This window comes from Caloenas nicobarica, chromosome 6 (genome assembly GCF_036013445.1).
Source record: "Caloenas nicobarica isolate bCalNic1 chromosome 6, bCalNic1.hap1, whole genome shotgun sequence".
Taxonomy (NCBI): Eukaryota; Metazoa; Chordata; class Aves; order Columbiformes; family Columbidae; genus Caloenas; species Caloenas nicobarica.
The window spans coordinates 28923688-28937242 of record NC_088250.1 but is presented as its reverse complement, the minus strand read 5'-3'; the positions used below and the strand labels follow the sequence as shown (position 1 = coordinate 28937242).

The 13555-nt window shown below is 34.4% G+C and overlaps 1 protein-coding gene across 3 annotated transcripts in view; it reads right to left on the bottom strand.

Moving 5' to 3' along the window:
• PTPN4 (protein tyrosine phosphatase non-receptor type 4) overlaps nt 1–13555 on the bottom strand; it is a 116575-nt gene that overhangs the window by 53562 nt on the left and 49458 nt on the right. For all 3 annotated transcript variants that reach the window (XM_065637535.1, XM_065637537.1, XM_065637536.1), the window contains 7 exons: nt 9984–10026; nt 9808–9886; nt 5821–5865; nt 5526–5578; nt 3396–3516; nt 2228–2315; nt 973–1061 (listed from right to left, as the gene is read on the bottom strand). In XM_065637535.1, coding sequence (XP_065493607.1) covers nt 973–1061; nt 2228–2315; nt 3396–3516; nt 5526–5578; nt 5821–5865; nt 9808–9886; nt 9984–10026 — 518 coding nt within the window. The remainder of the gene's footprint in view (nt 1–972; nt 1062–2227; nt 2316–3395; nt 3517–5525; nt 5579–5820; nt 5866–9807; nt 9887–9983; nt 10027–13555) is intronic.

Below are 13555 nucleotides of genomic sequence, written 5' to 3'. Positions count from 1 at the left end.
AACCAGATCAGGAACAAATGAAAATGCAAAACTTTCATCATTTTCCTAGAGCAAACAGCTTTTGTGCCTGGTAAACTAATGTCTCTTATGATAATTTTATATGGCTGACTTCATCCACTCAGAATGCTGTTATAGCATACTCAGCAACATATGCAATAAGTAAGGCTGTCAAAGTGGATTCCAAGCAGACAAAGGAAACCAAGGGAAGGTTCCTTCTGAGGGAACTAAGAAAAGCATTGGGAAAGGTGACATAACTTCCGCACAGCACTGGAGAAGTTACAGTGCAGAACAGGATTTCTCTTAGGTCTTTCCCCTTCTTATATGAATAAATAAGAACAGGATTGCAACTTCAGAGGACTGAAAACTAGAGTAACATTTAATGAGGATAACACCATGTTTATAGAACAACATTAAAAACTATTTTAGTTAAGAGAGCATTTTCTGAAATAGATGCACTTTTTTGATCCTTATGAAAATGGTTATCTGTGATGAAGAGATGACATCCAGCTGCTGATTGATGAAATTATTGCTCCACCTTGGTTATCCTCAAGTGCCATATTACATTAAATTTAACACACACAGTGCAACTAACTTACATGTAACAAAACAGATAAGTGCAATCGCTCTTCAGGTTAATATTTTTAAGTTCAGTTGTCACTTTAAAGGCTGTGAGCTAGACCATAACACTGGCCCTGGCTATATAGTTAATTAAACATAAAGTATGCACACAAACTCGTGGAGAAAAAAATGTATTCAAATTCATTATAGTTTGCACCACAACCGTTTAATAGCACAGCATGCAGAACAGAACAAAACCTCAGCATAAAATTACCCACAGCACAGCATGGGGTAAATCATTCCATCTTGATAGGCTACAACTATGTTTCAGTCTCTTTTGAAGTGTGTGACACTGGTGGTGGTAAAAATATGTTTTGAAATACTTAAAAACATAGGTTAAACAGCTGTCCTTACCACTGAAAGGTGTTAATTCGTACTCTGTTCTTAAAAATTAGTATTCCACCTGACATCACTCCAATCATTATTTCGTTGTTACTCTGATCCTTTAAAAGAAAAGAGAAAGTTACTTGAAGAACAATATAAATATCTTTGAAACCTCATATATATTCATTCTCATCTCTGTCTGAATACGCGGATACCATAGTACAACAGATCTCAATTGACATGGAAGGAAAAGTGTTTTAATAAGACACGTAAGAATTAAGTTATTTAGCACACGCCCGAATGTTTGTTCCAAGTTCTTTATAAGCTACCGTAGAATTTTAATTTCTTAAGTTAGATGTTCTATCTTCCACCAACCTTGAAGAAACACATAATATAGACTATTCTAGCAGTTTATTATGAATAGCAGCACTAACAGACTGGCCTGATGCTTGCTATGCTAAAAGCAACCAGCAGCTTAAATTCCTACCTGAAAGGAAATTGCAATCTCAGAACACAGAGAGGAGAGATTCTAAAACAAACAATATCGTAAGCATTTTTAAATAGTACATTTTTCCCAAAATATCTCTGCACTCTAATCAAACATCTGTTCATCTTTCAATACATGTGCAAAAACAGCAGGACACAGAGAGCAGTGAAGTGGGGTCCATTTTAAATTCTATTGCAAGTTTCTCTAACCTTCAGGAGTAGGACAGGGATACTTAAAAACCAGAGATGTCTTGGTTACTAAACATAATTGTATTCAGAGGCTTTGCAGAAATGGTGGCACTAGTACTGACAGGTTAAGATTGTTTGAGTCAAGACCTTGAGCTCCTTGCCTTACCAGATAAAACCAATACCATATCAAATTATATTATGCTTACCTTACATTAACAGTTTGTATTATATAGTGATTTATCATTTGATTCTAATCTGAACCAAATTAAATACTTTTGAAAGTTGACAGACTCTTAAATATCAAAAGCACATTCAACACATTTTTCTTATTCACCAGTAGCCAACTGAACCGACATTCGGTCCAACAAGGATCAACCTGAATAACACATGTATAATTAAGCTCAAATTTAAGCAAAGAAACACCCTCACTAGAGTGAAATAGGGATTATTTAAATTGGTAAATGACAGGCACCTAATAAGATAATATTATTTACATTTTTTTCTCTTGTAAGCAGCAGGCAGGAAGGCTCACTAAAAATATTTTTTTATTTTTTGCATAAATCTCAGAGGAATCCATTTTTACTTTACAGTACTAGTTCACCCCACTTACCCTTGCATAGTGCAATTCAACTCCATAAAGTTCTAAGGTACGTGCTGTATTGAGATAATTAAACTCTGCTTCTGCAGGAGACAACCCTCTGAAAGAAAGAAGCTAAATCAGAAACATTCTAACATAACCCCCCACATCAGGCTCCCTCATGAGCTCAAAGAGGCAATCTAAATTCGTTTTACTACTTCTACCCCCACTCTGAAATCTGAATTTCCTTTCTCACCATAAACAGACTGTAACCCCAAATTTTTAACAGAAAAAAACTTGTGCTTCCATAACGACAAAGTCTTGACAAGAGTCCACAACACAGCTTGCAAACACACATTTTGTTTCTAATGCACTGTATCATTTAAATGTCTGTGGAGCTCTAGAACCTGGAAATTACTCTTGCTGTCCTGTATTTTGTATTGATAATAAGAATTTCTCTCCAAGGCTCATACTTATAAATTACCATCAACTCACTTTAGTTTCTTTACCCTACCTAGCAGAATTTTGCTAAGCCATTGACTGAAATGTACCATAACATTCGTAGTTTCTAAAGTCAACAACATGCCCCAATTAAGCAAAGGTTTTGGAAATATACCGTATATTTTCTTAACTGTAACAAGTAGTGCTTAAGTTCTAAAATACCAAGGAACCATCACTGAAAAAGTACCACAATGTTACACACTGAAAAAAAATATTTTCCATTGCTTCATTGCCTTTTCCTCTTTAGTAAAAGGTCACAGACTTGCACACAGGAAAGAGCAGATATTGAAGAAAAGGACTTTGTTACTTCTAAAGTAACTCTTGTTTACTGGTGAGAGCACCGTGAAAACAAAGCCTTTATGCACAGAGCATTCTCAAAAACTGAAAAAAACTCTTAAAGAAATTATAACCTGTTACCCAATCTAATCCACACAAACACTGTTTTCAGTGTACCTTTAACGTGTCTTTTCCACTTAATTTCGTTGTCATTCTGTCAGATATTCTATATGTGCAGAGTATCAATGGTACTTATTATACAGACAATCTACCAAAAAAAATCACATTAAACATACTCTTGAAAAAAAAAAAAAAAGCCCAGAAACTTTTAATACAAAATACTCATTTTTTTTAATATAATAGCACAGCACCAGCAGTCAGGATTTAACAAAGTCAGTAAATATCTTCTGCTGTAAATCCTTACATGTGCTGCTGATGTAATTTTGCTATTTCTTTTTCAAAGTCTTGAGGCTGGCTAGGGATGAAAGAATAGTCTGAGAGGTAGCCTGGCAAGTTTTCTGAATGGTTGTAGTCTCCCAGCTCGGCTAAAATATTAAAAAGAGAGGTTATTGTTTATCACTGATGTACTTGGCACTGTGCAATGCCCCCAAATCCACAAGAGTTTGCGCCCACATAATTTATGATCTACAGCAAACAAAAATAGAGAAGACATTTGAACTCCCCTTTTCCCTTTTGAATAAGCAGTCACATTCTCAGCAAATACCATGGAGATCAGTTAAAGAGAGCTTTGAGTAGGTACTTATGAAGAAAGTATATAAAGTGTTTAATTTTTAATACACAAATTAATTCACAAATGCTGTCATAATGGCTGGCACTAATATATTTAAAAGGTATTTGATTTTTTCTTATTGTATTTTACCCTTGTTTGCTTTCATTATACAATATATATATTTTAACACTAAAACTTATTTCTTCATTAAGCTCTGCAAAATCCATCAACTCAGTACGTGCCAAGATGCATTCAGAAGCATGAGAAAAATATTTTTTTGCACATTCAATTGTATGTATGGGAAAAAAAGCACGCATACATACACCCACATTGAAAGTCTTTACTTGAAACTACTAAAAAGTGCATTTACATAGTTGCTAACAGTTTCTTAAAATAAGAAATAAAATCACATTTATTATCAGAATTAAAAAAACATACAGACAACAACATTTTCTAAAAAATACAGGCTTTGAGGCTTTCTAGCTAACTTTCTAGTGAGGGGAAGGGGAAGGGGAGTCTGGGGCACTAGCATTGCCAGAAACATATCCTATTTTAAATAATTTAAAAACTGGAAATTGGGACCAGGTTTCATAGCAGAGTGTGTGCCTTGCTATATCCCGGTACAGAGAATACAGGACCATCCCAGATCTACATCTGCTCTTTACCTGTGTTTCTAAAGAATCCCAAGAGCTAAAGCCAGAGAGAGTTTAGCAATAGGCAGGCACAGAAAATCATTAGACAGAGGTTTGCACACTGAAGAACTTAAGGGCAGCAGGATCTCACATATAAATGCAACTATAGTGCACTGTGTATACCCGCCACTTCTATAATATTTGAAAAATAAACATATTATACTCTTAAAAGCTTAAACTGCTATAAACTTTTCATAGTGCCTGCTTCACTATCAAATATTTCATCTCTTCTAACGCAAATCCCTACGGCATGACAGCACTTGCAGTTCATATCTATTTGCAAGTAGCTGGAGTCCAGGAGTTTTGTTTAAGAAAAATTGTTCTATTGATTGATCTGGAAAAAGGTGACCAAAACTATGCATAAAACATTGCATTACTGTACTTTTTCCGCTGAAAAGATTAACCTGGACACTATTTCTCTGATATGTTCAAAGTACACATAGTACTAAAAGTAGATATACATATCTTTAATAGCAGAAAAACACATGAACATAGATGAATGTATCAGGATTGCTTATAAAACTGAATTTCTGACAATCACAAATTTCAAGAACTAAGTGCTGAACAGTCTTTTAGTTGATTAGTTGTTGTGGGTTTTTTTTTTCCACTGAACAACTTAATTATGAAGGAAAATGAGGAGAGAGGAAGAAGAGTAAATCTCAGCCTTCAAGACTTATCTACTCACTAGATGGCTTAAAACTGACAACAACTTTTTGCCCAGATATGACCAGAATTCCTTTTTCACATCTATTTGCAGATTCACTGTATGGTATGTTAAAAACTGTTTCAGTGTCTAAAAAATGTTTTAGTATCATTCTCAAGAAAAAAACCCAACCTGATATTTCAGAATACAGAGAAATACAAAAGGATTGTTTGGGGATTTTTAACTGCATGAGTTTAAAGAAGGAAAGCAGAGAGTCTTACCAGTATCTTTTCCACATCAATACAGCAAAACATGTTTAGGGGGTGCAGAAAAACTAACCACCATATTTCCTTAACCATGATAAAAGTAGCATCATGCCCACAAACATCACAGGATAATGCTAGGAAAACTATATTCTTTAGAAACTAATCAATACTACATTTTATATATTTCAGTAGTAACACGTACATGAATACTACTTATACTTACATTGAACAGCATAGGAAGCCAGAAGAGCAGCAGTATTATAAGGACAAGGCAATCTGTTTTGTTTTTTAAATGGGAAAGAAATAAAATTACATATTTCATGTGAGAGTTATTTTGAAAAGCCTAATCTTTCATAGCTTATGAACAAATTGGAGACATAATTATTATAAATACTTCTACTTGCATAAACAGTAATTTATTCTAAAAACATTTTTATTTTTGCAGGTAAAATCCCTCACCATTAACTTTTTCTCAACCAAAGCTGCATTTCATGTTCAACACAACAAAAATGTCTTACCTTCCAGTAAGAATGTCCTGTTTAATTTGCAAAAAATACTGGTACCTTATTTAAAGAAACAAACAAAACCACTATAAGTAAAAATAAAATTATTTAATCATTTTTCATAAATTTAATGCATTTTGCTTTCAGTTAGTGCAAAACTAAAACTTCACATTTTGCATGCTATTTCTTAAACTCCTATGGGAAAGAAATTAAACTGTGATTAGTAAAATAATACAACTTTGTAAATTAAACTAGTTACAGGCTATGAAGAAAAATATTATATTTCACTAAAAGGCTGCAAATTTAACATTCTACCTGCTTTATCTTCCAATATTTATGTTGATTTTAAAGTTTAAAAAAAGAAATGCCTTCATGATGAATGAGTGTGAACAACAGAACTATTTAATATGGCAATGAAAATTTGAATTTTGCCTCTGTGTATAGAAGTACCTTAGTAAGAATGATTTGTACTCCACGTAGATGAAATTAATTTATTCTCATTTAGTATTCACTATTACTCTGTTTTCATTTAAATTAAAATAATTATTCTTAGTATTTTGGAGTTACATTCTTAAATAAAAATTGTGGATTCTATTATGTCAGATGTCTTCCGATTGACTTCCCTTGAACTTCTGAAGTTTTCTTTAATTATGATGTGAGAAGAGCTTGTTTTAGAAATTCATCTAGTCTTCCCAGGCCCACTCTTTCAAGTCAAGAAGGAGATAGAAAGAGCCAAAGGAACAGATAAACACTTTAAAACAAGAACTATTTCCCACGGAACAGTGGCAGCAGAAACACTGACATAGAAACCCCAACAAACCCGAAAGTGCAAACAGATTTCTCTCTAAATTACTTCCTTTGTTCCTCCTATAAAACCCAAATATTTTGTTAACATCTCAGAATGAATCTTGTTCATTCAGTTTAGTTCCTTCATAGTTCACTCAAAGATTTCAGACAATTTCGGAAGTACAAATGTTTATATCAAGTGGCAAATCACACTTGCTGTAAACCTGCACTCACACAGAGGCTGAAGTGGGGTAACAAGACTTCCTGAGATGACAGGATGTTATTAGCACAAGCTTAAACCTTCAGCAAAATCCCCTTATAATAGAGCATAAAAGCAGCTGTAGAATTTAGGCTCTGATGCCTTTTTATTTAAAAAAAAAAGTTTCAGTGACTGGAAAATTTAAACATCATTCCTGCTTTCTTATAAATTTATCCTGTTTTGGGACCTCCTACATTATTATTGTTACAAAAATAATCTGGTTTCCTTCTTGTAGTTCTGATTCAAAAGTAGAGAGTCAGACATCCTCATTCATCATAAACACTCATCAGAATTACTTATCAAAATCACCTATTTCAAGTTTGACTGAAACCAAACATTAACTATTTTCCAATATTAGCTTGCAATAAGAAATTAAAACCAAAATATATCACTTGATTACACGACTTGTTATTGTGTAGTCTTCAGGAAGTGGATTAACTACCACTTTAAAGACTTCCATAAACATTTACACAAACATGCACTGAAATGCAGTCATTTACAAGCTAAATATAGTATAGAGTTAAAACATTCAATGTTTGAAAGAAAATGAGGCAAAACACCTGCAAAGGGACCAACAAAGATGTAAAGCCCATGTGCTTAACTCCTACAAAACTGTCTAGAGGTTCTTGAACTGACCAGAATGGCAAGAAGCCTAGTTTAAGGTATTAACCTCAAGAAGTTAAAACTGAGGCATTAGCGAGGCTTTAAAAGACCTCAAAATACTTTTCATTTTCTACCTTACAATGCACATTGAAACAAACAAAAAAGACAGATAAAGCAAAATTTCTTTACCTGTTAAAAAAAAAGCAATAATTGACAAGTTATATTCATGCTTAGCTTGAGCATCTCTTCATAAAACATACAGAAAAAAAATCTATTTTTCCTATTTTTTTCTGTTAACATTTCTGGCTTCAAAAATGTAGGACAAAAAGATTCTGTATGTGCAGCTGCACCTTCTTTATTTCTTTTCCTTTTTTATTGGTGTAATGCTTTTTTAGAAATATCCCATCGTAGTTAAGGGACTTCATGACTAAGGAGCACCAAGTGGAGTTCATTTTCTGTCCACTGTTTTCAGCAAACAGTGAAGTTAATTGCCTGTTAGCTAACAACCCCAGCTTGAACACAGAAGCCTCACAAACTATTGAGCAAAATGGGAAGTCAATGGAAGCTTTAGCAATGGAGATTCGAAAGCGCCTGCACAACAAATTCAGCTAGAACAACGAAGGTGGCATTGCATCACAGTATTTTCATCCTCCTGATATATATATGTGTGTATATATATATACACACACACACACATATACGGAAAAGGGTAAGACAGAACTATTGCTAACTGGAGTCAGCAATAATAAGCAAGTCTTTCTGCCATGAGCAGAACTAATGAAGTTTCATTGCCAAGACAAGTTCCTAAAGCTAAACTCTCCAACACAAGGTGAGCTCCTGCTGACCCTTCCTGACCTGGGGCATTCAGAACCTGCCTCCCGCACACACATTTGCACAGGTCTAGTAAGACACAAGCTTGCACTGAACTGTTCCCTGATGTCCATTAACATGGCGACTCATTCCTCTGTTTTCATGATACTTATAAAAACTGGGCATCTTTGAAAAGTCTCAGCTTGAGACAGAGTTGTCAGAAATTTGCGCTTTGTTTCTCTCCATTTTTAAGGGAGAAATACTGATGACATGAAGGGAGCCCAGGTTTGTGACATGGCATCCAAACTTCACTTCAAAAAAAAACCTCGCAGATAATAACTCTCTCTTTATAATAATTCCAAATACAAAACAGTTTTCTCAGGGGCAATTAGGCCCATTAGCAAGAAAGGCAGAGCTGACCTAGATACAGCAATCATACATTATTTCTCATCTAAAAGGATGCTGTATTTATAGCTTTGTATTTACAGCATAACATTTAAAGTAAACAGTTGTCTCTTTACTGTTTACTTCATGTTGATCAACATTTACTGTTTTTTCCATCTCTTTAGAAACATTACATCTTTTCCTTTAATTTAAATAACACATTTTCCATTATTCTGATATAGTAAGTTGCCAAATTTTCCTAGAGTAAATATTTCAATACAACAAAGCCTGATTCAGGATCTCTGGGACTCATTTTAGTAAATTCTGTCTGCATAAATGTGTGTAAAATTTTGTCCAAAATATGATGAATCAAAATAAATTATAAACAAATGTGGACTCAAATTTTCAGAGTTTTCGTAATTACATTTCTAAAGCTATCCTTAGTAATTTAGATATTGTTTTTTGAATGGGGCTGACCTGTTTTCAGAATGGCTAACATCCAAAAATTTCAATCTGTCAAATCCTGCCGCTTAGGTAGAGGACCAGCACTAATTAAAAATACTGAAAATTTGAGGCATTTCTTTGGGGAATAATTGCAACTCTCAAGCCTCCTATCTTGATTCACACTGAGCATTTTCTTCAACAGACTTCAACAAATTGCTATCAAAATAAGTTTACATGCTTCAAGCTAGGACTAAAACCATACAAACAGAGATTAATTTTATTAGTGCAAGCAGAAAACTGAGGAAAAAATATAAGAAATAAAATGCAGAAAGCTTGGTATTTTTTTTAATCACAAGAGAGAACACAAGTAAGGATAAAATTAAATTTGTACTCATTGGTGAACAGTGAGAATAATTTTTTCCTCTCTTCTCTATTTTCCCTTTTCTGTTTCTACTTGGTAGTATTTTCTTCATGTGGTTACTTCACTTTGCATATAAGTTTGTAAATTTATTCACAGAGGCTTTTTGTTATATTGATTTGGTGCAACTGCATTGTTCATATCTGTAATTATTAGGCAAAAATTAGAAGCTTGCACATAAGACACAAAAATTATTTAAAAGATTTCCATGTTGTACCTTAAAAAAATTAATGATCATTTTCCCCTTAAACATAAGCCTTCTAGAAAATGGTTTCATTGATAAATTAACTAGACCTACCTTGTATATTCTTCCTGGAGCTTGTTTGGGTCACTTACAAAAAACTTAACTCTGAAATTCAAACTGTGAGGAGATCCTCCTACGGTCAAGAAAAGTTATTTCTAATTAATCAGGGTACTCTGGGAAATCAGCATGACAATGATATATGAATTGACCAAATACATACATGTACTCACTTTTTAATTGTTTCCTGATGGGTTTGTTTGGATCCAACCACCTCTGGAAAGAGACAAATCATAACACCAACTTTAGAGAAACAAAAAAAGTACCAGTTATAGCTTTATACTCAAGAAACTGTTGCTTTTCTATTCCCTTTTACCAGAATGTCCTTCCGGCATAAAGTCTTGTTACTGATTCTGGACAAATAGCCACATGATCATCAACAGTTGCTATTGTTCTTCTTTCCCTGAGATTACCTGTTGTCCAGGTATCTGTCTTTTACAGTGCCTATTCAATTATGACTTGGTTCCTCAATTGTCACATGAGTCTGAGAAAAGTTAGAACCTGATTATGGTGTGTTTAACAATTTTCAGTTACTCTTTAATCTGATTATCTAAGGTGAACTAAATGTGGCAGTAAAGAGCTATAAGCAGGCTAATTTACCCAACTCAGAAGTTAATCTGTTAAAACTAGTTCCAGCAGTTTTGACTCTGCATTTTGCAGGTCTGACACATCCAGGGAGTGATCCCACTGGCTCAGACTCTTCATGTTGTCAGCTTGAGTGTCATCTCTGGTAAGTCGCTAATTGGCATCTTGGAAACCAGAGGCTCAGCACTCAGCCTCCTGGATGAAGGACCACAGAACAACTTCACCAGTGTCCAGTTTTGACTGTCTCTATGGCAGAATGCTGCTGTCAGGAAGTACAGACGGATCTTTATAAAAATCAACGCTGCAAATTTCAGAGAGAAGTATGGTTCTCTGAAAAGACCTACAAGTTGTTTAAACCACTCCTCACCAGCAACCCAGAAGACTCTGCACATACGAATGTAGTTCAGTTAACTCTTAAGTCTATCTTTGTTATAATTAGTGTTCGATTCCTCAGCCTGCCTTGCGATGCAAGCCCAAAAGCCTCAGGAAACAGTTACATGGCCACAGTTCCTATGAAGTGATAGAGATCTAACCCTGTAGGTCATGTAACTACCCCACATTTATCACAAGGCTTTTTATAATATTTTTTTCATATGAAGAAGGCGAAAGCAAACACACAGAGGTACCTGAGCTATCTGACATACACCATGGATCTGAAGTTAGCTCTGAGTCATTTCGGTCACTGGGAATAATAAACAGTTATGACCACATCCAGTGCCGTATCTCTCTAGTAGACGACTTAAGAGGAACTAAAGATACAGTTTGATGCAGCTTAGAGTGTGATTACTTCAAAACAACCTCACACAATTAATTATATGTTAAGACTAAATGTAAAGGCTTAAGAAAGGACTCTCCAGACAGGCATACAGATTAATTTTATATAAGAATCTTTCAAAAGGTGGTCAAAGATACTACAGTACCTTTAAGCTAGGGTATATGGTCCAATATATCTGATAAATGCACAGATCTGACTGATAATCCTTAGATTTTTTTTTTTTGGTGGGAAGTACTGTTTGAGATTACAGTTAATCCAGAGAAGATGGAACTGAAATGCCTAGCAGAAAAACTTGTATTTACATTTTCTTCTGGCTGTAAAGATCAATTTGGTATGTACTACTGTAGCTCAAACCACAGAGGAGTAACTGTTTTTTGAACCATATTTAACAGGCGACATCACTGGATCCAAATGCAAAAGGTGATTTTTCTCTCTGGGAAACTGAAGAGGGCTAAACCACTTACTGTCATAAAGAAGCTGAAGTTGACAGGATTTAGGCAAAAGTGCCAGAACTTCATGAATGAAGGTGCTGATAGCAAGATGTGTTACCCCATTTACATCCTAGTAAGTCTGAGAGGCAAGTAAGTTTGGGGATCCATGAAGTTTGTACCCCAGTTCCTCAGAGAGTCATGTCTGTGCTCTCTCCTCCCCCAGTGCCCAGGACCCCAAGTCTATACACCCCTCCAGCTGTGCACAGCATGAAGGCTTTCTTGCACTGCCTTCTACTGGGACATTAATGCTATTAAAAAAACCCAAAACAAACAAACAAAGCCTGTGCAGTTTATGAAATCCACATTTACACACAATGACAGAGGTTTCCACATTCAATCAGCAGAATTCGCTTTCCCCATCATCTTTATCTCCTGCCGTACTGACTATATCTTAAGTAATATTCTGCTGTGTTATTTCACAAGTAAGTAGAATATTTGTCAATCCAATCTGGTTTCTTTGTCCAAATGAAGCAAGTGTAAAAGTAAACTGATAGAAAAAAACTTGAAATTAGTCACACACAATTTTTTCAAGCTTACATGACTAATATTGGTAACATTTCTATTTAGCTCTGACACATTGTTTTCATGGCAACTAGATATGTGCTGACAAGCCAAAATATTTAGAAGTCAGAATACTAAACCTTTAAATCATGTGTTTATATCAAATAGCTGTGAAGTCATTCTTCTTTCAGACTAACTCTTAACCAGATCCTTCTATTACGGTGTTGTGTTCAGCTGCTTCTAGATAGATAAACTAAAAAAAAAAAAGCTTAGAGGCCTAAGCTTTGGAAAGCCAGACAAATGATAATGAGAAACATTACAAATTTCTGAATGTTGAGTAAAATATTGAGTGATATTCAATTAAATACTACTTAAACAAAGCTGAAAAATAATTCAGCCCTTTCTACAGCATGGCTATGTCTTTTCAGTCTGGAAACAAAGTTTAGAATAAAAAGATTAAATGAGGCCAGCTTGCCAATGTCTTAACAGAACTATCCACAAGTTACAAAAGAAAGCTTTGTTAAATATCTACAACCGTGCTATACAGCTTATTCATATTAATAATCTTAACATTACCAGAATTTAGAAAAAGACTATAATTAAGAAGAGAATCTAGAGAAGAAAGAAATGTGGAAGTAGTTCACTATTCAGGTAGAAGAAAAATTATGGCTGTACAGTGACTTCTTTCTTCCTCTTCTAAAGTTGACATTAAAAATAAGTAAAAAGAAAATCCCAACCTTTTAGTAAGATAAAAAAAGTATTCCTCCTTTTTAGAACAGTTACTCTTGATGGTAAAATAACGGTAGACCAAATCTGCACTTACCAAAGAAAGTTGCATTATCTTCTGGAATTCACCTTAGTTACTGAATGATTAACACTTTACAGTGTCATTTATCTCTACAGATCACATTCTGCACAATTTGCGAACAAAAATTACTTTTGACACACAAGCTGAGAGATAAATTTAGACACCATCTCTGTGACACGCATATAATGGGAATTAGGTAAAGAATTGTATTATAAGGAATAATACTTAGTTAAATTGCACTTTAAAACAAGTATTGAACATTTGATACCTACAAAAGAAAGTATTCAAGAAGTATTCTTCAAGTAATCATGATCCCAGCAGTACAGCTGTAGCTATTACAGCCACTGAACATTATAGCCGGATCTACTGGTGAATTATAAAGTGATTTACAAAGTTTCAGTCCAGTGGAATTTCCTTTCAATTAAAGCACAAACTATTATAAACACTAATTTTCAAAGTAGTCCCTTCCTTTTTCTGTTAAGGTAATGAGCTGACAGCCCTTGTCAGCTAGTGAAGCACTATTAAAAGACCTACCAGGTATCTGGGTTAGAAACAAAAATACCATACAGGACAATCTAGAAACCT